At 36.1% G+C, this 21,533-nt stretch overlaps 1 protein-coding gene across 1 annotated transcript; it reads left to right on the plus strand.

The window, feature by feature from the left end:
- Positions 1-590: 590 nt before the first annotated feature.
- LOC107802663 (ABC transporter G family member 32) lies at positions 591-18,177 on the plus strand. Its single transcript, XM_016626200.2, has 24 exons — positions 591-1,282; positions 2,199-2,319; positions 2,417-2,505; positions 2,587-2,671; positions 2,791-2,950; positions 3,017-3,093; positions 3,191-3,244; positions 3,641-3,731; positions 3,802-4,103; positions 4,184-4,465; positions 4,663-4,979; positions 5,102-5,262; positions 5,353-5,456; positions 6,741-6,900; positions 7,041-7,163; positions 7,269-7,360; positions 7,440-7,772; positions 7,848-8,138; positions 9,016-9,099; positions 9,197-9,330; positions 9,404-9,631; positions 16,879-17,050; positions 17,145-17,399; positions 17,613-18,177. The coding sequence occupies exons 1-24, from the start codon at positions 1,008-1,010 to the stop codon at positions 17,883-17,885; spliced, it is 4,263 nt and encodes a 1,420-aa protein (XP_016481686.1). The 5' UTR covers positions 591-1,007; the 3' UTR covers positions 17,886-18,177.
- Positions 18,178-21,533: the final 3,356 nt, after the last annotated feature.

Consider the following 21,533-nt stretch of genomic DNA (forward strand, 5'->3'; position numbering starts at 1 on the left):
ACTGGGCTAACTCGACCCGCCCATATTGACAGCTCTATTTGAATGTATGATTATTCGGTGCAATTTATATGTTTATATGGTAATATTATTTACATATTTCTTTGTGTATAGCGTATTTTTGAAGTAATATTTCATATCAAAAATTATATGTACTAGTATAAAGAAAAAGAAAAACAACTTAAACAAAAGCCGGCCATAAAGTATAACCGATGCTAAAAAAAGCAGGCGAACTTCCCAACCGTTAAATTCAAATCACCGCCTTTTCAATCCCCACTCGCTCATCATCACATGGAATGCGACCACCCCTTCATTTTTACACGTGTTTCATCCAAAGCAGCGAGTACAAACATCATAAATTCGTTTAGCGAGTGTGAAATGGTTAAAGCCCCGCCATCGTTTTCTGTCCTTCCCGGGACATTAAATGATCCTACCCTCTACTCCGTTTCTCACAGTAGGACTATAACAATTTCATAAACAGACAAAACATACAACTGACTATATTTTTCAAGTGGGAAAGTAGTTTCAATTTAATAAGTTAATTATTGACAAAGCCTTAAATGCCATGGAGAATTGCAGAGCAAAAGAACTTTAGAGTCATATAAACGTTGACGGAAATGACTATACCATAAATATTTTCTCATAAAAAGAAATGGAAGAAACAACCAAAACATTGACGAATAAATTGCTAAAGCAGAAAAACAGATAGAAAGTATACACAAACACATGCCGAATATTTCATAAACAAACGCAGAAAAGAAGGGTTGAGGGGGACCCCACGAAGAAGGGGGGGGGGTGAAGTTGCAGAAGAGGTATAAGAGAGATAAGATAGCCATAAATGCAAAGATCAACTAACTTAATAGTTCACATATATAGGTGTGTGAATGTAAACTCTACCCATATATACTTATCGGCACACAAATTTAAGGCTCCAACCAGAATGCAGTAATCTATAGTTTTTTGGTGACTAACTCATCTTCATAGTTCAAACAACCTCTATTGTGTTTAGAATGTGGGGTTCGGCGGAGAACCTGTCGGTGCGCTCGGCATCGTTCAGGGAGGATGGTGACGACGAGGAGGCGTTACGGTGGGCGGCTCTGGAGCGACTGCCTACATACAACCGTGTACGGAGAGGGATCTTCAGGAATATTGTTGGGGAGTCATGGGAAGTGGATGTGGATAAGCTCCAAAATGATGAACGCAAAGTCGTCTTGGATCGCCTGGTCAAGTCGGTTGATGATGATTGGGAAAAGTTCTTCAATCGCATGAGGCTCCGTTTTGAGAGGTTCTTTTTTTTTTCTTTTCTTTTTTCCTTATTCTAAAATTAAAATCTTATTTGTCTCCTCTCTTGTGCTTTCTCTGACATAGCTTTGGAAGTCGTTGGCTGAGAAAGTTTTTGTAAAATTGTGCCCAACTGATGCTCATTTAGATTTGATTGATATTTGTTATTAGTGTCTGTAAGCAGATTGGCATATAAACTGTTGGTATGCTGCATATAATGTTTGATTCAAATTACATAGAAGATTTAAGGAAAATTTGTTAAAAAGAAAAAAGTACATTGACTAAAAAGCGTTACTCATTCCGTCTAAATTCTGGATCTACCCTCGTTAAACTAAGACAATCTTGAACCCTGAGCTGCCCTCTTCAGTACACTAGCCTCACTTCGATATTTCTGTTTCTTCACAACAAGAAGTTCCTGGTTTTTCTTTATTTCCTTAATCTCTGTATAAGAGCTGGGAAAACTGTGATATGTTGGTTTATTAATTCTAATCACATCACCTTGAGTACAGTCTCTCACCTGTGTAGCTACAGTTCATATGATTGGTTCTTGTATGGACAAGCCCTGGCATGCTTAATTCCTTATAAGCACCTTGTAAATTTTAAAAGTTTTGAATTGGATTCTTCGTAAAAGTTTCAATCACTTATGCTTTGATCGATAGATCATGTTCTGGCATATATTATTAGCAGTGAGGCATTTACATTATTTCACTCTTGGAAGTGCAGACAGGGGCGGAGGCAGAAGCCGAGCTACGGGTTCGGCCGAACCCAGTAACTTTTGCTCAAACAGTGTATTTTGTATCAAAAAATTTATTAAAAATGTACAAATACTAAATTTAGAACTCAGTCAATAGCACCTGAAGTTATTGTTCTAAAATTCATAACCTATAAAGTTAAAATTTTACCTCCGTCTCTGAGTGCAGAGTTGATTTGGACTTCCCAAAAGTAGAAGTCAGATTTCAGCATCTGACAGTTGAAGCTTATGTGCATCTTGGAAGTCGAGCACTGCCAACCATTTCAAATTTTATTTTCAACATGACCGAGGTATTCCCCATGCCATCAATTATTACATTAGAGTAGCACTTGATCATTTTAGCATATGACATCTCTCCTCTCTCTGTATTATGTGCAAACATGTCAGGCTTTCTTAAGGCAGCTCAAAATATACTCTGGCAAGAGAACTAAGCTGACAATTTTAGATGACATTAGTGGGATAATCCGACCTTCCAGGTATGAATCAATCGTTAACTCCCAAGAAAATCAAGCTGGTGAGAGTATGTTTATCTAAAACATTATGATGTTCATTTCTAGATTAACGCTCTTATTGGGTCCTCCAAGCTCTGGCAAAACCACATTGTTATTAGCACTTGCTGGACGCCTCAAATCTGACTTACAGGTACTGTCATATCTGAATTTTCATGATTTGGAGGTAGAGAAAGAACATGTTCTGCTAGATAGTAATCTTCTTCTTCTTTTTTTTCTCAATATTCTACTAAAATGTTGATCAATTTGAAGACGTCAGGGAATATTACTTACAATGGACATGGTCTGAAAGAGTTTGTTCCCCAAAAGACATCCTCTTATGTCAGTCAACAAGATTGGCATATAGCAGAGATGACTGTAAAGGAAACTATGGACTTCTCAGCATGTTGTCAGGGTGTTGGATCAAAATATGGTAAAGCTCTATGCAAGTCTTCCAGTTTTCCTACATTACCTAAGATGAACTGTTGAAATTTTACAGATATGCTATTGGAACTTTCAAGAAGAGAAAAGATGGCAGGAATAAAACCTGATGAAGATCTTGACCTATTCATGAAGGTAAGTGTGATTTGCTTGAATGGCTTTTCTCTAACTATATATATTATTCTTCTTAATAAATTTATTGCAATTCATACATGATGTATTCTCAATCTAGGCATTAGCTTTGGAGGGGAACGAGACTGCACTTGTTGTTGAGTACATTCTAAAGGTATTTTTAAATGCTGGCTTACTTAGATTCATGTGGCAGTTTGATATGGCATAGATTGTAGTACTGGGTTCTAAAATTGAGAATGAAATGTAATTCATATATAATACCACCTTTCCCTATCTCTTTGTATACCGAACATCAGTATGAATCACTCTCTCTTACCGCTGCTGTTGTTAAACTCCTATATGTCTTTAGTAATGTTATAATGCAACGAGTACTAATTTAACGTAACTTATGCTTGGACAGTGGTTTCTCTTTCTTGTTGTAACAAGTCTTTCAGAATTATGCTATAGGACTTTCTACAAGAAGCGCAAGAAATAGTGCATAACATGTGAATGTTTTGGTCAAATAGTTTTCCTTTCAGCTTCCATAAGCACTAACATTTGTCTTACAAAGATTCTAGGGTTAGACAATTGTGCGAACACCTTGGTGGGAGATGAAATGCTTAAGGGGATCTCTGGAGGCCAGAAAAAACGGCTCACTACAGGTGATGGATTAAATATTTTCCCTTTTTGGAGTGTGCAATGATGTACTCATGTATTTGATTGTTCTTATAGGTGAATTATTGGTGGGTCCATCAAGAGTGCTCTTCATGGATGAAATCTCAACAGGGCTTGATAGTTCAACGACATACCAAATTATCAAATACCTTCGATATTCAACGCATGCACTCGATGGAACTACTGTTATTTCTCTTCTTCAGCCTGCTCCAGAGACGTATGAGTTATTTGATGATATTATACTTTTGTCTGAAGGCCAGATTGTATATCAGGGGCCTCGTGATGATGCTCTTGATTTTTTTGATTTTATGGGATTTCATTGTCCAGAGAGGAAGAATGTTGCCGACTTCTTTCAAGAAGTAAGTGCGTAGCTCTGCGTCGTGAATAATTTTTTGGCGTCTTAGATGCACAGTTTATTTTTTTGTTTATTCTCCTACAGGTTGTTTCCAAAAAGGACCAAGAACAGTACTGGGCTGTTTCTCATCGCCCTTACCAGTACATACCAGTGACAAAGTTTGCTGAAGCTTTTCGGTCATACCGCACTGGGAAGAATTTATCGGAAGAGCTAAACATTCCTTTTGATAGGCGCTATAATCATCCTGCAGCCTTGTCCACTTCTAAATATGGAGCGAAGAGAACGGAACTTCTTAAGACCAGCTTTGACTGGCAGCTGCTGCTCATGAAAAGGAATTCATTTATCTACATTTTCAAATTTATTCAGGTAGAGCCAGCATGAGAATTTGGAGGAAATACACCAAGAAATAGGATTAATACATTTTTAAGAACTAAAACTTTCCGAGGAAGTTATCAAAAAATAATATAACCTTTGGATGCTTCTGAATTACACTGGTTCCTTGATTGAACCATACATTTCCAGAAGCACATTTTCGTCCTTACGTTCTCTTTGTTGGTTTTCAGCTCCTCCTTGTTGCTTTGATCACCATGAGTGTTTTTTTCCGCACAACTCTGCATCACAATACAATTGATGATGGAGGCCTATATCTTGGGGAACTGTATTTTTCCATGGTTATTATTCTTTTCAATGGTTTCACGGAGGTTTCAATGCTTATTGTCAAGCTTCCGGTCCTTTACAAGCATAGAGACTTACATTTCTACCCATGCTGGGTCTATACACTTCCTTCATGGGTATTGAGCATTCCAACTTCCCTAATAGAATCTGGTTTCTGGGTAGCAGTGACATATTATGTTGTTGGGTTTGATCCAAGTGTCGCAAGGTAAAAAATTATACTTTTAGATTCACATTTATCTTTATCTGATGCTTCACCCAGTTTTTTACCTACCTCTCTTTGTTTTATTCTCTGGTTTTTTGGTTCGTTTTTCTTCTTTTGCTATGCAGATTCCTTAGGCAATTCTTGTTATTCTTCTTTCTGCATCAAATGTCTCTTGCTCTTTTTCGCCTAATGGGAGCTTTGGGGCGAAATATGATTATTGCAAACACTTTTGGGTCTTTTGCCATGTTGATTGTCATGGCTCTTGGGGGATATATTATTTCAAGAGGTGAAACTAAATCCTCAAATTGCCATAATCTCTTTCTCATTAAGCTCCGTGATAAGTTGATTATTTATTTCCTATTTTCTGTTCTAGCAGATAGAATACCAAGCTGGTGGATCTGGGGTTTTTGGATTTCTCCCCTGATGTATGCTCAAGATGCAGCTTCAGTGAATGAATTTCTTGGGCACGTATGGGACAAGGTCAAGTATCTTAAATTGGTCTTAAGTTTTACATAATTTATTTACTGTTCTTGACACAACTGTGAAAAGGCAAGAACATTTAGGGTGTGTTTGGTATGAAGGAAAAGAAAATGTTTTCCAATTTTTCCATGTTTGGTTGGCTTAAATGATTTGGAAAATATTTTCCTCGTGAACTCATTTTCCTCCAATTGGAGGAAAATATTTTCCCTATCAAAAGAAGGAAAAACATTTTCCAAAACTCTTCTTCAACCTTCCCCACCCCTACCCTACCCACCCTCCCCAACCCTGCCCCTACCCCCACCCTAAATAAAAATATTATTAAGAGTACTTTCTTTTCATGTTGTAGGTAAAGTACTTTTTTTTAATTTCAACAAAACGAGTTTTTTTTTCCCATAATGTAAAAAAGTATTTTCATTCATTCCAACAAAAAAAGTACTTTCTTTTCATGATGTAGAAAAAGTATTTTCTTTCATTTCAACAAAATAATGTAGTAAAAAGTATTTTCTTTCATTTCAACAAAATAAGTATTTTCTTTTCATGATGTAAAAAAATATTTTTTTTCATTTCAACATGGGGATTTGGAGGGAGGGAGGGTAAGGAAAGTAGCATAAAAAATTTCTACTCTCTAAACAAACACTAGAAAATATTTTCCAGAAAAAGTTTTTCGCTCACCAACCAAACAAGGGAAAATAAGTGATAAAACCACTCATTTTCTAGGAAAACATTTTCCTTCATACCAAACACACCCTTAGTTTACTTTAAGGTAAACTTGGAGCTAAATTTTTGAATTGAATTCTTATTAGTGTCTGAATATTTCCTTTTACACATATTAAGAATAGACTAAAATAAAGAAAAGGGAAATAACAGAATGAATTTAGTTGAGGGCCTAAGGTCCTCATGGTTTTTGGTAGTGGTTATGCAATTTTGCCAAGCAACCTTCAGGATCTCTGTTGAAGTCAAAGAATAAGTAGAACTTTGCTTTTCTTTTTTCCACCTTACATTTCCTTTTTCAGAAGAAATTATCCATGTCTTGTTTCAGAAAACTAAAAACTATGAAGTGATTGCATCAAAGAATGAAGCTTGTGGCTTGTATAGAAGAACTCAGCTGTAATATTTTTATGAACATGGACATCCATTACACAGCCCTTCTACTTGTTAAACTTGCAAGGCTTTGCCATTTCAACCATTTGACCATCCTCTGATCCATGTTCTTTGACATCATATCCACTTCTTTCCTAATAATAGATATGAAAACACTTACCAAAATTTCTTATACGCATCCAGAGAGCAAGCAAGAATTCTGATTTGCGACTAGGTGAAGCATTACTGAAGTCACGCAGTTTATTCCCCCAGAGCTATTGGTACTGGATTGGTGTCGGTGCTTTGCTTGGATATACGATTCTATTCAACATGTTATTTACATTCTTCCTGGCCTACCTGGACCGTAAGACACCTATCTTATATGTGATTCTATGAACTTACCGTTTGAATCACCAATGAAAAGAAAAACTGGAGATAAAATAGCATGTTGCAAAGTAACAACAAAAATAAATTGGGTCTTTTGCTCACTTTACATTTCTTCAGCTCTTGTAAAGCATCAAGCTGTGGTTTCTAAGGAAGAGCTTCAAGACAGAGGCACGACTAAGAAAGAAGAACCAGCTGTTATTCAGCTAAGAGAATATTTGAAGCATTCTGGCTCGCTGACTAGTAAGAAGACTGCTGTTTATTTAGACGTATCACATTGTAGGGAAATGAACCTTTTCAGGTCAATTTTTTCATTCTTAATGAGATTTCCTACTCTATACTGATCAGGACAAAGTTTCAAGAACAGAGGCCTCGTTCTACCTTTTCAGCCACTTTCAATGACCTTCAAGGATATCAATTACTATGTTGACATGCCTCTGGTACATACCTCAACCTCTTCTTCCTAAAGTTTTTTGTGCATCATTCTATTTCTGAAAACACAAATAAATGTTACTTCAGGAACTGAAGCAACAAGGCATGGCAGAAGACCGATTGCAGTTATTGGTTAACATCACTGGAGCATTTAGGCCTGGGGTGCTCACTGCACTGGTGGGAGTTAGTGGTGCTGGAAAAACAACCCTCATGGATGTATTAGCTGGTAGAAAAACTGGTGGTACTATAGAAGGGAACATCCACATATCTGGTTACCCAAAAAAGCAAGAAACCTTTGCTAGAATATCTGGTTACTGTGAGCAGAATGATATCCACTCCCCTTGCTTGACCGTTCTTGAATCATTGTTGTTCTCTGCTTGGCTACGTTTGCCATCAGAGGTTGATATAGAGACACAAAAGGTAACACCCTGGAAATTTGTAGATGCTTTTCTTTTTCAGACGTCAAATAACTTTTAAGGAGGGCATCGGTTTCAGGCATTTGTTGAGGAGGTAATGGAGCTTGTGGAGTTGAGTTCACTAAGAGGAGCTTTGGTTGGTTTGCCTGGAATTGATGGACTGTCCACAGAGCAAAGGAAGCGGCTAACAATTGCTATTGAACTAGTAGCCAACCCTTCTGTAGTGTTCATGGATGAGCCTACATCCGGATTGGACGCAAGAGCTGCAGCCATTGTAATGAGGACCGTAAGAAACATTGTGAACACTGGCCGAACAATTGTTTGCACTATCCATCAGCCCAGCATTGACATTTTCGAATCATTTGATGAGGTATATCTCTTTTATCCAAATGTATAAATCTAGTCACCCTTATGAGTCACTTTCAAATAGACCGAGGATTGTGCCAAGTTTATTATTTGGATCATTATGTGGTTTGCTGCTTCTTGAAAATTAGAGGCTTTTTCATGTGGAGATGCCAAACAAAGAGATTCTTGCTCAAATCTAGACTTTCCCATGTGGACGTCAAGGACTAAGTCATCAGCACATATACCATTCGACCGAATTAACCATGAGCACTTGTCAAGTGGGGTTTAGCAAGAATTTTTGAACACTTCCAGTGATTAATGGAAAATATTTGCTAGATGTTACTGAGAGAAATGAGGAGGCTTAAGTGCTGCGTTAGTGATGATAAGTTCGGTCTTGTGTTAATAGAAGAAAAAAAACAGGAAAAGGTGTTCAATAAGTAGAGCAGAGTAGCCGCAGCTTTACCAAAGAAAAAGGCAGTATAGGTGGTCATTACACTATAGGAAGAAGAAGTAGCTGAAGAGGAGTAGAAACCAGTAGGCAGAAGCAAGACGAAATGAAACAGTACATGTTCATTACAACTAAAGGCAGTCGAGGTGTTCAGTACAACTAAAAGAAGAAATAGCCAAAGAAGGATAGAAACCAGTAGGGGGAATCCACCATTTATAGGGGATCAACACAACAAAACCAAAAACTGATATCATACATATTTTCTTGTTGAAAGCTTATGTGGTGCATAGAATAGTACAAAATGACTGACTGAATATAAGATGTTTAACTCCTTATAATACGATACAATCAAGGAGTGTCAATCCATAGTATAGAATATAGTAGACAAATGTAGTGCTGCTTGAATCTCATTATTTTTCCGCTGATACTCCTTTGATCTCTTCGGAAATGGCAGCTTTTGTTTATGAAGCGCGGAGGAGAGCTCATTTATGCAGGACCTCTTGGTCCTAAATCGTGCAAGATAATTGAGTATTTTGAGGTTATATATTTACACACATTTTGTTTGCATTAGGTGCATTGCAAGTTTCTTGACAAATGATTGTCTAAAAGCAGGTATTCCTTGTACGTGTGTGTAGGGAATCGAAGGGGTGCCAAAAATAAGAGCTGGATATAACCCTTCCACATGGATGTTGGAGGTTACGTCATCAGTAGAAGAAAATCGACTTGGTGTTGATTTTGCAGAAATCTACCGAAGATCAAATCTTTTTCAGTATGTATAATTTTTTCGTTCTCTAACTTTATGTTCTTTTCGGAATGTAACCTTTTCTTTTTTGTACTTCCAGATATAATCAAGTCTTGGTTGAAAGGCTAAGCAGGCCAACTGGGGATTCAAAAGATTTGAATTTCCCTGCTAAGTACTGTCAGTCCTATTTCACTCAGTTCCTAGCTTGCCTGTGGAAGCAAAATCTCTCCTATTGGCGCAACCCACAATATACTGCTGTTCGCTTCTTCTATACACTCATCATATCATTGATGCTGGGGACAATTTGCTGGAGATTCGGTTCAAAAAGGTTTCTTTTTGACACTAATCATAATCTGCATTTTATCCTTGACTATTTTACTGTGAACCTTCCATTCCATTTCTGTGGTATTAACTAGTTTAATGGCATTAGTATTCTTATATAGAGAGAAAGGAATAATATGATAATAACTGGAATCAACTAAACATTTGTCTTCATTTTGCTGTCTAGTTGTGATGCTAATTTCAAGAACTAACACTTTACTAATATTTGAACAGAATACTTGCACCATTGTGTTAACTTGCATCTTGTGTTCCACTGGTCATTGCACTGTCCTATCAAGAAAGTTTTTACTTTGTGCACTCATGTCAAATTCAACTTTTAGAAGACTGCTTTTGGACATGCGATAAGTTTAGTGGATATATGGAAATATAACAGGAAACTTTTTATCTTCTGATTTCAAAGAAACAAGACAATATGATTCCTGATGGATTATTATATGCAACACAAGCAATCTCTGTATCTACTCATATGTAAATTAAACAACTAGCACATACGACTTGCCTCTTGAATCGTGAACAAATCTCCTCTATCACATGAGCCTCCAGTTCCGCAGCAACTCAATAAAGTCTCTACCATCTGCACGATCACAATCCTAATATCCGAAAAATAATAATTTCGTGTGGGAGAAATTTCTAGGAAAAAAGGTGCCAAAATTCGGCCACCTCCCCTTTCTTCCTCTAGGTCGAAAATGTTTTATGGGTTAAATACCCTTTTTCAAAACCTGTTTGATTTTCTTTTCCACCAAGAAAATAATTTACTTTATTTCCTATTATTCAGGCACAAGGGACCGCATAATTTAATTAACAAGGCTTCCGATTACGGAATTAATATCGAAAATTCGAAATTAATATCTACATAACAAATTACGAATTATTACACTAAAAATTTGTCATTGACTACTTAGTTCAATTTCGAAATTCTTCCATGAAATCGTATTTAACTCCATATATTAAGATCCAAATTCTAATCAATTAAATTAAATTACTGACAATTTAATTTATTGATTACTTCCTTTAAACTTTCGCTTAACTTATTTCATGTGACGGATACAAAATTCACTGGCCGGGTATACACATGAAAACTTATAAGCTTTCATAAAGGTGTATCATCAATCTTAAACCGAGATATGGATTCCATCTACTAACTATTACTTTACCAATGTATATTATTATTATCCAATTTACCAGACATATTGACCCACTAAAGAATCTCGCCTTTCAATAAATAAAAATATTAATAATATACATAGCTAATAATAATATTATGATTAAGAGTACAAGTACAATTAATGGCTAGAGAATTTATTTTATAAGTTAGTATAAAATATTTTTCTCTACTTGGTCCGTTTAATACATACAAAATGTAATAGCACAAGAAGTCGAAATTAAACTATTCCCATAACCAAGAAACGTTATATTCAATCTTATACTACAATCATTCTTGATGGTTTGTCCAATTCCATTATCAGATTGTGAATTCAAACTTTATACTTACAAGAACCTATTATTTAATCTTTCGTGTATAAGTAAAATTCTATACAATAATTCATCTACTATATATGCAAAAGACACAGACTAATATATGATCAATTTATAACTTTATTAAAATTGAATAAAGAATTATTTCATAATAAATACTATATCCAAACCCATGGTTAATAGTATATATCCCAACAATCTCCCACTTAGATTTTTAACCATGACAATTGTTAAAATATACTATATCTAAACGTATCGTTAGTAGTATATGCCCCCAACAATCTCCTATTTAGACTCATAACTATGCATCTATAACATTCACAACCATTCTTTTGCATGACCATTAAAGTCTCCACTAATAAGCTTTTGTTAAAGAATCTTGTCAAGTTATTTTCTGATGCAATCTTTGTCCAATACTGCTTTATCGTAACAAACTACTTTGGTATTAACATGCACCTATCCATTCTTGATTCCAACTTATCCATTTTCCCTTTCAGCACATGTGCTGGACAATCCTATATCTGAACGTGTTGCAGACCGAGCTTATATCCAGTCCACAGTTCTATAGGTGTCACAAGTACTGGCTTAGAAGGAACTAAATTCAGAATGTAATTTGCACTTTCTAAGGAATATTCCTAAAACGAATAAGGAAAATATGAATAACTCTTCCTTAATCTAACCATCTCCAAAAGAGCCATATTTCTTCTCTCTACTACACCACTTCATTGTAGAGTACCCGGCGTAGACAATTGACATGTGATCCCCTCATTCTGATAAGTAATTAATGAACTCTGTAGAGAGATGCTTGCCACCACGACCAAATCGTAATGGTTTAATATATTCCCATGGTGCTTCTTCGTCTCAAGTCTTGAAATCCTTGAATTACTCAAAGCATTCAGACTTATGAGGCATCAAATAAAAATATTAATATTTTGAGTAATCATTTATGAACGTCACAAAATACTCAAAATTATCTCTTACCAGCATATTCATTGAACCACACAAATCAAAACGCATTCATTCTAACTTATCACCAGATTTATTTCTTTTTGAAGGGAAACATCTTTTAGTCATTTTTCTTTCTAAACAGGATCCCAAGTTGTTAGTGTCTCTATTTTCAGTGAACTTTAAGGTCCATCCTTGACCAACTTGAAATCTCATTCAGACAAATATGACTTAGACGCAAGTGCACAACTAAGTTTCACTCAATTTTGAAGAACATTTTCTCTTATGAGGTAGACTAATAATGTTCAGTTCAGGAGAGACATTAACCACTTGATCATAATCACAAAAGTTTCTCCGGGATTAAGTTCCAAAATTTAAAAAATGCCCAAGAACCCATCTAAACAGCCCTAAAACGCTAAAATTAACGTTAATCATTGCATAACATTGTGGCTCACTAGGCTGTTTCCGATAGACCTACCAAATTTCATGTCAATCGGAGACCGTTAAAATCATGATCTCCAAAACTGAGACCAAATTTGGGAAATTACTATTTGAAGCATTTTTTTAAGAATTTAAATTTTGGCCTATATTCTTATCATATATCAATTTATGTCAAATTAACATGTGTCATCATGTTCTAGATTAGACATAAATAAAATAACATAAAGAATGACTTTTCGTATTTCAATCACGTTTTAATCCGCCAAAAAACTCATCTAAATGATCCCAAATCATCAAAATACAACGTGATTCACTATTAGTGAGTCCTTCTTAACTGTCATTTCCGATGAACCGAGCAAATTTCAGGTCATTCGGAGATCGTGAAGTTCACGATTGCCAAAAACTAGACCAAATTTGAATAAATTACTTTTTGTCAAATTTAGGGACTAAACCCATGTGATTACATTCCTGCTATATATTATATCAAATTAAATCATCATGTATTATTATGTTCTAGATTTAACCCAAATATAGCCGATATATAAAGAATCATTTTTCATATGTACAACACATTCAATTAAATAAACTGCTTAGAACCCTATCTAAACGACCTCAAAACGCTAAAAAATAACATGATTCACTGCATAACAGTGAGTGTTTATCACCAAGTCGTTACTGATGAACCTACCAAGTTTCATGTCAATCGGAGTTCATTAAATTCATGACCACCAATCTGTAACCAAACTAGGAGAATAACTATTTTAGACAGTTTCATAAATTAAAATAAATATGATCTTGATTTCCATTCTCCTTATAATTATCCTCTGAGCTCAAGACATACATTTGTTCTTTCTATTTCTAGGATACATAATACCTCTTCTTGCAATAAATTATCCTTTCATTAAACACATGAGAACCTATGATGTTATATTTTCTCCCGTTTGGCGAAAACTCCAATATCTCTTCTCATGAATGTGTTGGTGTTACTAGTACCCAATGATAAATCTCTTTGGCTAGTTAAAATCTCCACCACTAGTGTAGATTTATCAAGTGGTACATTAAGTTGATTCTAATGACTCAAATAAATAGACCATTTTGGTGGATCCTATTTATTAATCATAATACTCAGTCTATGAATCTACATAATCACACATGTATAAAGCTATTAAGAATTTTTCATGTTTTCAAATAAACAAACCACTTTAGTGATAACTATTTATTACTCAAAAAATTCTTAATTTACGGGCGAACATACATGTAGCTCATAAAATTATTTTATGGATAAAATATGGACCACCGCATAAAAGCCATACCAATAATAGAGATAAAATGCCATCATATTTCACTTAGTTACAACCTCTGACTAGAGAACAAGGCCGTAATGTAAGTCCAAGACACGCAGGGCATGAAAGCATAAACCAAAATTGAGAAATGTTTATGCACAAACATGCCTAACGCACCAATCATTAGCCTTCCAGGATATCTAACAGAGGATTTCACTTTCTTACAAAAAACAATATATAATCACACAATATCAAGTTCACTTTATAAGACCTAGTTAAGAAAATCCTACATACTTATTTTGGAATATAATAAGGCAACACGTCCATATACTGATGGTCAACATGTAAATTCATTATATCACCAGTTTTTAAACATGGAGACCATAGGGAGCGACCCCTACCACCACTGAATTAAAACAAGTTACAAATTTTCAAAAAGAAATTTCCAAAAAATAGAAAAATGCCCAAAACACTATTCAAATGTCCCGAAAATGCCAAAAAAACACATTACTCATAGCATAGCAGTGCTTATTGATCACAGACCATTTTCGATGGACCCACCAAAGTTCAGGTTAATCGGAGTCCTTCAACTTGTTGACCTCCGAAACCATGGCCTAATACGGGTAAAAATCATTTTTGCATCTTCTAGGGTCTTAAAATAATTTCAGATTATTCTAATCAAATATGAACAATAAGACAACTGATATCTCATGACTCCAAGAATTAAAAAAAAAAATTGGTACATTTATTTCATAAAATAGTAGTGTAGTTTTTCAAAAAACAACATCCACATGTAATTCAAAAACGCACATCAACATGATATTCGTGCTTCATGAACAACCTAGTTATCTAGTTAAACGTGAGTGGGCTCTGCTACCAATTGATGGATTATTATATGCAGCGAAAGCGATCCCAGTATCTACACACATGTAAATTAAACAACTAGCACATACGGGGTTTCACGGGTTACCTTTTGAAACGTGAACAAATCTCATTTATCACGTAAGCCTCTAGTTCTACAGCAACTTAATGAAGTCTCTATCATCAGTACGATCACGATCCCATAACGTTCCACGATCTTTTACTGTGTTACCCAAATAATTTCCAAAAAATAGTTATTTCGTATGGACAAAATTTCTTGGAAAAAAGGTGCCAAAATTGAGTGACCTCCCCTCTCTCCCTCTAGATCCAAAAAACCCCTCCTCTATGACGCAGGTTTTAAGGGCTAAAACCCTTGTCTAAAACCTGTTGGATTTTCTTTTCCACCAAGAAAAGTATTTCCTTTGTTTCCTATTATTCAAGCACAACAGAGACCCCAAAATTTAATTAACAAGGCTTCATATTATGGAATTAATTTCGAAAATTTGAAATTAATATCTACCATAATAAATTATAAATTATTCTACTAAAAGTTCATAATTGCACTCCTTAGTTCAATTTCAAAATTCTTCCATCAAATCTTATTTAACTTCCATGTTAAGATTCCGATACTAATCAATTAAATTAAATTACTGACAATTTAATTTATTGAGTACTTTATTTAGATTTTCACTTAACTTATTTCATGTGTCGGATACAAAATCTACTGGACGGGTTTACACATGAAAACTTATAAGCTTTCATAAAGGTGTATCATCAATATCAAAATCGAGACATGGATTCCATCAACTAACTATTACTTCACTAATGTATATTATTATTATTATTATTATTATTATTATTATTATTATTATTATTATTATTATTATTATTATCCAATTTACCAGACCCCACTAGTGGGATTATTACTGAGTTGTTGTTGTTGTATTGACCCACGAAAGAATCTCGCCTTTTAATAAATCAAAATATTAATAATATATACAGCTAATAATAATTATATTAAGATTAAGAGTACAAGTACATTTAATGGCTAGAGAATGCAAGTCAGTATAAAATACTTATCTCTACTTGGTCTGTTCAATTTATACAAAATGTACTAGCGCAAGAAATCGTAATTAAATCATTCCCATAATCAGAATAAATTATATTTAATCTTGTGTTTCAATCATTCATGATGGCTTGTCCAATTTTATCATCATATTGTGAACTCAAACTTTATACTTATAAGAACCAATGGTTTAATCTTCCGTGTATAATCTAAACTCTATACACTAAATCATCTACTATCTAAACAAAGGACGCAAACTAATATATGATGTATTAAAAACTTCATTAAAATTGAATAAACAATTGTTCCATAATAAATACTATATCCAAACTCATGGTTAATACTATATATCCCAACAATTCCTTGAGGGAATTAAGGACAGAATTTAGTTCAAAGCTGGAAGCCTGGAACCATGAAGTCAATCAGTTAGAGAAGACTTGGTACCTCACGGGGTGTGTCTAATGCTGATACATAGGCCTCAAGGACAGTTTTTCCTGAAATTTATGATAGAATTGGATTTTTATCTTTTGAAGTTTTCGTTTGTTGTGTCTGCTACGGCAGAACCAAAAGTGGCATTAGCTTTGGTTCACATGCACCTTTTACCCTTACTTTTCGATGGTACTAATGAGTTGAATTTAGCAAGAATTAGAAGTTATAGCAAACATTAGAGAAAGAAAAACAAATCATCTGGGACTCATTTCTTCATTTGACTTAGGTTTGGACCAAAATAAGATAATAATACAGCAACGAGATCCCAAAACTTCACATAACTTAAAGTATCATAAATTTATCATAAATTTCTCTCTCTCTCTCTCTTAATTTTTGTCAGCTATCATTTGTGAATGTAGGTTGTGTTGGGGATATTTTGTGGGTAGTCAGTCACTTCGTGAAAGTAGTTTGAGGGGGTTATATTTAGGTGCCTGGAAGAGAATTTCGTTCTGCCCATGTATACCTGGAAATTGACCGCAAATGGAAGTGAAAGGCAAAAATAAGTTGGTTTTTTTCTTTTGACATACAACTAACATTTTCATCCACTCTTGCAAGAAGACGGAGGGGGCTTAATTCTTTGTGCAATACTTACAGGCCTTGTCCTGATCATTAGTTGTACCTAACTGGTGATATGTTACTGTATCTGAGCTTCTTCATTTGATAACCAAACAGGGACTCACAGCAGGATTTATTCAATGCTATGGGATCCATGTATGCTGCAGTGTTGTTTATTGGAATTACAAATAGCACTGCTGTCCAGCCAGTTGTTTCTGTTGAAAGATCTGTTTCATACAGAGAGAGAGCTGCAGGGATGTACTCAGCTTTACCATTTGCATTCGCTCAGGTGCGGTCTAAAGATTTCCGACTATATCCATTTTGTTAATAGTTAAAAACTTCTTGATCTTTGGTATTAACAGTGCTCCACTTTTCCTATGCAGGTTGCTATTGAGTTTCCTTATGTGTTCGCACAGGCAGTAATATACAGCAGCATATTCTATTCAACGGCAGCCTTTGAATGGACTGCTTCGAAATTTTTATGGTACATATTGTTTATGTACTTCACTATGTTGTACTTCACCTTTTTTGGAATGATGACAACTGCAGCCACGCCCAACCACAATGTGGCTGCCATTATTGCTGCTCCTTTTTACATGCTTTGGAACCTTTTTAGTGGTTTCATGATACCTCATAAGGTAATGAACTAACATTCTTCTCTATGATTCAAACATCAGACATTCTATTTTTCGCTTAAATCAATGAATATCAAGAGCTATTGAAGACTGATTTCTGACCAGTTTCGAATTAATTGCTGCCAAGTTTAAAATGTGATGGTACTAGAGGTCCTTCGCTAAAACTTCTCGTCTCTTTTGTTTCTAATAGCATCTTCCTCTACTCTTTTGAAACAGAGGATCCCAATATGGTGGAGATGGTACTACTGGGCAAATCCTGTAGCTTGGACTCTATATGGCCTTGTCGCATCCCAGTATGCTGACGATGATAGACTTGTGAAACTATCGGATGGCATTCAGTCAGTTCCAATAAAGCTTTTAGTCAAGACTGTGTTTGGGTATAGGCATGATTTCATTGGGATCGCTGGTTTTTTGGTAGTCAGTTTTAGCGTGCTGTTTGCGGTGATTTTTGCTTATGCAATAAAATCTTTCAACTTCCAGAAGAGGTAACTCTCACTGCTGCAACTTCACTGCATTTCTTGGAGGTTCATGATCCTGATAGCTACTTCATGAGGCAGTTGAGCCACTTTAAGTAAATGTAGACATTTAAAATGAGTTATACATGTGAAATGAAGATGACATTAGGCAATTTGTAATTCTTTAATGCATGAGGTGATTTGGCAATAATGATCGTGGATAATTATTTTTGATCTTTGAGTGAATTTTTGTAAAGATACATATGGTAGGCAAGACAGATATGTAATTAACTGTATCGTGAGTAAAGAGTTTGAGTTTCTCCTCCCTTGCCATTTTGGAAGAATTTAGTCTGTATATAATTGTTTATTAAAACGGTACAGTTGAATTTGTAGCGTGGTTTATAGACACATGAATTAATTCGATCCAGAAATATGAATAAATAAGAACAAAATCAAGATTATAAAAATAACTTAAAGGAAATACAAGCATGGTTGTATGATGAGCCTCTCCGGAAGCGATAATAAGAGAAATGTTAAGAACAAAAGTAAGCAAATAATTTTATAAAGTGAGAGCAAATTATAGCCTTTTAGTACAGATGATTTTCGTGTCCAACTATGGATACAAGTTTTCCCATTTATAGATCTATTCAGGGAGACAAGATCCTCAAATCAAGCTCTTCTTGAATGAGAATAAAACCCCTAACGATGGATGCATAATGGTCGAACGCTAATACAGAGATTCTTTGTAACGACTACTCATTGAATGCTGCATTTTCTAGCCGATGTCTTCCTTTCAAATCTTCGTTCTTGGTTCCAATGCCTTCTGAACTTATTCAGCACCGGTCACATGCTTATATCCGGTGCCAACTATTTACTGACTCATATTTTATCTGTCTTTAGTTCTACGTGTCATCTCGTCATTTGTCAAACTGTCGCTAACCAGTTTTACCCCATACAGATAGTCTACCTACTTTTCGGTGACAAAACTTTGTGTTATCGGAAAGTAGATAAGACCCCTTTACTTGGCGGGAAAGTTCCTGAACGGTTTCTGACACTTGAAAGGACGCACGTCTCCTCACATTTAATGAGTCGAACACGTGTTATCCCTTGATTCGGCAAATATTTGCATGAGTTTTCAATGTAATCATACCATGAATTTTGTCGTCTATAAACTTATCCACCACTCATCACTTTTATTCTTCACTTTTACAAACTCTTCTTCTTCTTCGACTTTTCTTAGAACCCTACTGCAAACTTCCTCTTTCTCAGTAAAATCTCACTACTCAAATTTCTTATCACCATGTCTTCAGCTACCGTTGTTCTCGGAAACTACGGCCTTCTTTTCGGTGGTGGCCCTAAAAAGAATAAAACGAAAGAAGTCGATGCTAACTCCGAGCCTCCTACCGTTACCACCATCATACCTCTTCAACTTAACACCCAGTTAGACCTTCAAATCCAAAAGGAAACTATCAAACCCAATAGTGACAGAAAGTGGCCTGTATGCAGGTACCCTTCTTCCATCCGTTCTATTAGTATTCCCGTCGTAAAGGAAGAATGCGACTGAAAAAACATCGAAATCTTCGCCCCCAATGAGGTGGAAAAGGTCACCTTCACCAGACCCGGGTTTATGTATGTTTATACATACCCCTTCATTTTGAGATTGAGTCAAGAAATTAATTCCACAATTTTAGAATTCTGCCACCGTTACCAAATTTGCTTAGCTCAGGTAGGCCCCTCAGTATGGCGTACGACGGCTTGCCTTCGAAAACTGTTCTTCGAGACCGGGGAAATCCTAACTTTTGCACATTTGATCAACCTCTACTCCCCGAAGATCTTCCGTGGAGGTGTGCTAAAGTTCAGCGCACGTGGACATCATGTCATCCTTACTAGCGTTGATGATGACAACGACCATAGCTAGATGGAACGGTTCGTTGTTATTGCCACCAAAGACATCTTACCGGCAACAACCCCTCCAACTCCTGAATCTTGGAGTCTTATTCGTAAGTCTTCGAATATCTTTTCCTTATCGCATTTAAAAAGAATTTCCTCCTTTGTTGACTTTTTTACTTTCCTTATTCTAGCTATTCATTGGGAACCACCACAGGTAAAGAACCTGTCCTAATGGGTACAGAAGATTCTTGATATTTCTGCCTCCGAACTTTCGAAGGTGGAAAGAAATGGCTCCCAAATTTAATTGGAAATCCAAAAACCATGGTAAGTAAAGGGCCACTTCAAATAGGTTCATTGCTCCACCCCAGAATGCGATTAATCCAGCATGGGCTACATGAGACCCTAGTAGTTTACCGGATAAATTGAGTTGTCGGGCATTCCCGGCCACCAAGTGAAACAAAGTTCTTCCCTCCTTCTTTCATTTTCCAACATGATTCAGAATCTATTTATTGACTCCCTTTTTGCAATACACAGGCTTTCCAAAGTGATATGTTGTTTGCCCCGTTGTTGAGGTTTCTAATGACCCAGAGGAAGCCGATCAACAATTACAAGACGTCCTCAACCAGAAGAGGTCTCATGTAGCCGTTCTTTCTTCTGGTGAAGGCACTTCCTCCCGTAGTCCCTAGCCCAAGGATAAGAAACCAAAGAGAAAACGTACCTCTAAAACTAGGACTCGGGATAAGACTTTAACAATTGAAACTCCAACCGGACCAACCACAGTGGTCCTTGTCGATGAAGGAACTGATGATGAAGTGGTTCCTCTTCAAAGAAGGGAAAGATCTTTATCAGCTCGACCGGATGCTCAGTCGGGAAAGCTTCGAACACCTCAATTGGGAGAAGTTCAAGGACTCTTTAAGGAAATGGAATTGGCTGAAAATGATGAGTCTCGTTTCCGGACTCCTGTCGACGCTCCCGTTTCGAGGAGTTCTACATCTGACATTCCTCCGCCATCAACTTCTACACCAACTACAACCGCAAGTCCTTCTACACTAGCTGTTGCCTCTCCACTGACCCCAACCGAACAAAGAGAAGATGTTCCTTCCCCACGGTCATCCGATCATGGGAATTTAGGGAACACTTACCCTGACACCCGCTCAAAATCCTAGTTGAAAACGAAGTGTCATTCTTACGGTTTCGAATGAGTGCCACCTACTTTCCAAGCCGGTAGAGGTCGCTAATTACTTGAAACCATTGGCCATATACAAAGATTGGGGAAAGATGGATAATATTTCTTTTGAATGTCTGATCAACAATAGGTATCAATTTAATCTTTATCTCTTTTCTTTTTCCTTGCTAAACTTTGCCTCCATAAACTCAACTCTAACCTTTTTGGGCTAATCTCCATGCTTCTGAGGGCCTGCAAAAGTTGATTTTGGATAAAGAAGAAATTACACTGAACAAAATCAACTTGTTGCCGAACGAATTCAGCTTGCTGAGCGCCTCCCGATTTGGAAGCAAAAGTTGCTCAAATGGGCGAGATAGAGGCTCGATTAGAGCAATCTGAGCAAGATAAAATGGCCTATAGCCATGAAGCCGCTCAATTACATGAGAATATCAAGGAGGCAAAGGGAAAGTGGGTTGAACTGCATGATGTCGTAACTGCTGCGGCCGAGCGTGAGTCTGCCTTTATGGAGCAAATCAATAACTTGGAAGTTAGCTTACGCTAAACAACTGAAGAGGCTACTTCTGCCGAGGAGAAGAGAGCCAGAATAGAAGAAAAGTTCAAAAAGGT

This window comes from Nicotiana tabacum, chromosome 14, assembly GCF_000715075.1.
Source record: "Nicotiana tabacum cultivar K326 chromosome 14, ASM71507v2, whole genome shotgun sequence".
Lineage (NCBI taxonomy): Eukaryota > Viridiplantae > Streptophyta > Magnoliopsida > Solanales > Solanaceae > Nicotiana > Nicotiana tabacum.

Bases quoted from the DNA above. Each gene is read 5' to 3' on its own strand.
- LOC107802663 (XM_016626200.2), top strand. From the start codon at position 1,008: ATGTGGGGTTCGGCGGAGAACCTGTCGGTGCGCTCGGCATCGTTCAGG. The intron at 3,094-3,190 runs GTAAGTGTGATT...TTCTCAATCTAG, and splicing joins ATCTTGACCTATTCATGAAG to GCATTAGCTTTGGAGGGGAA. The intron at 9,632-16,878 runs GTTTCTTTTTGA...ATAACCAAACAG, and splicing joins TGGAGATTCGGTTCAAAAAG to GGACTCACAGCAGGATTTAT.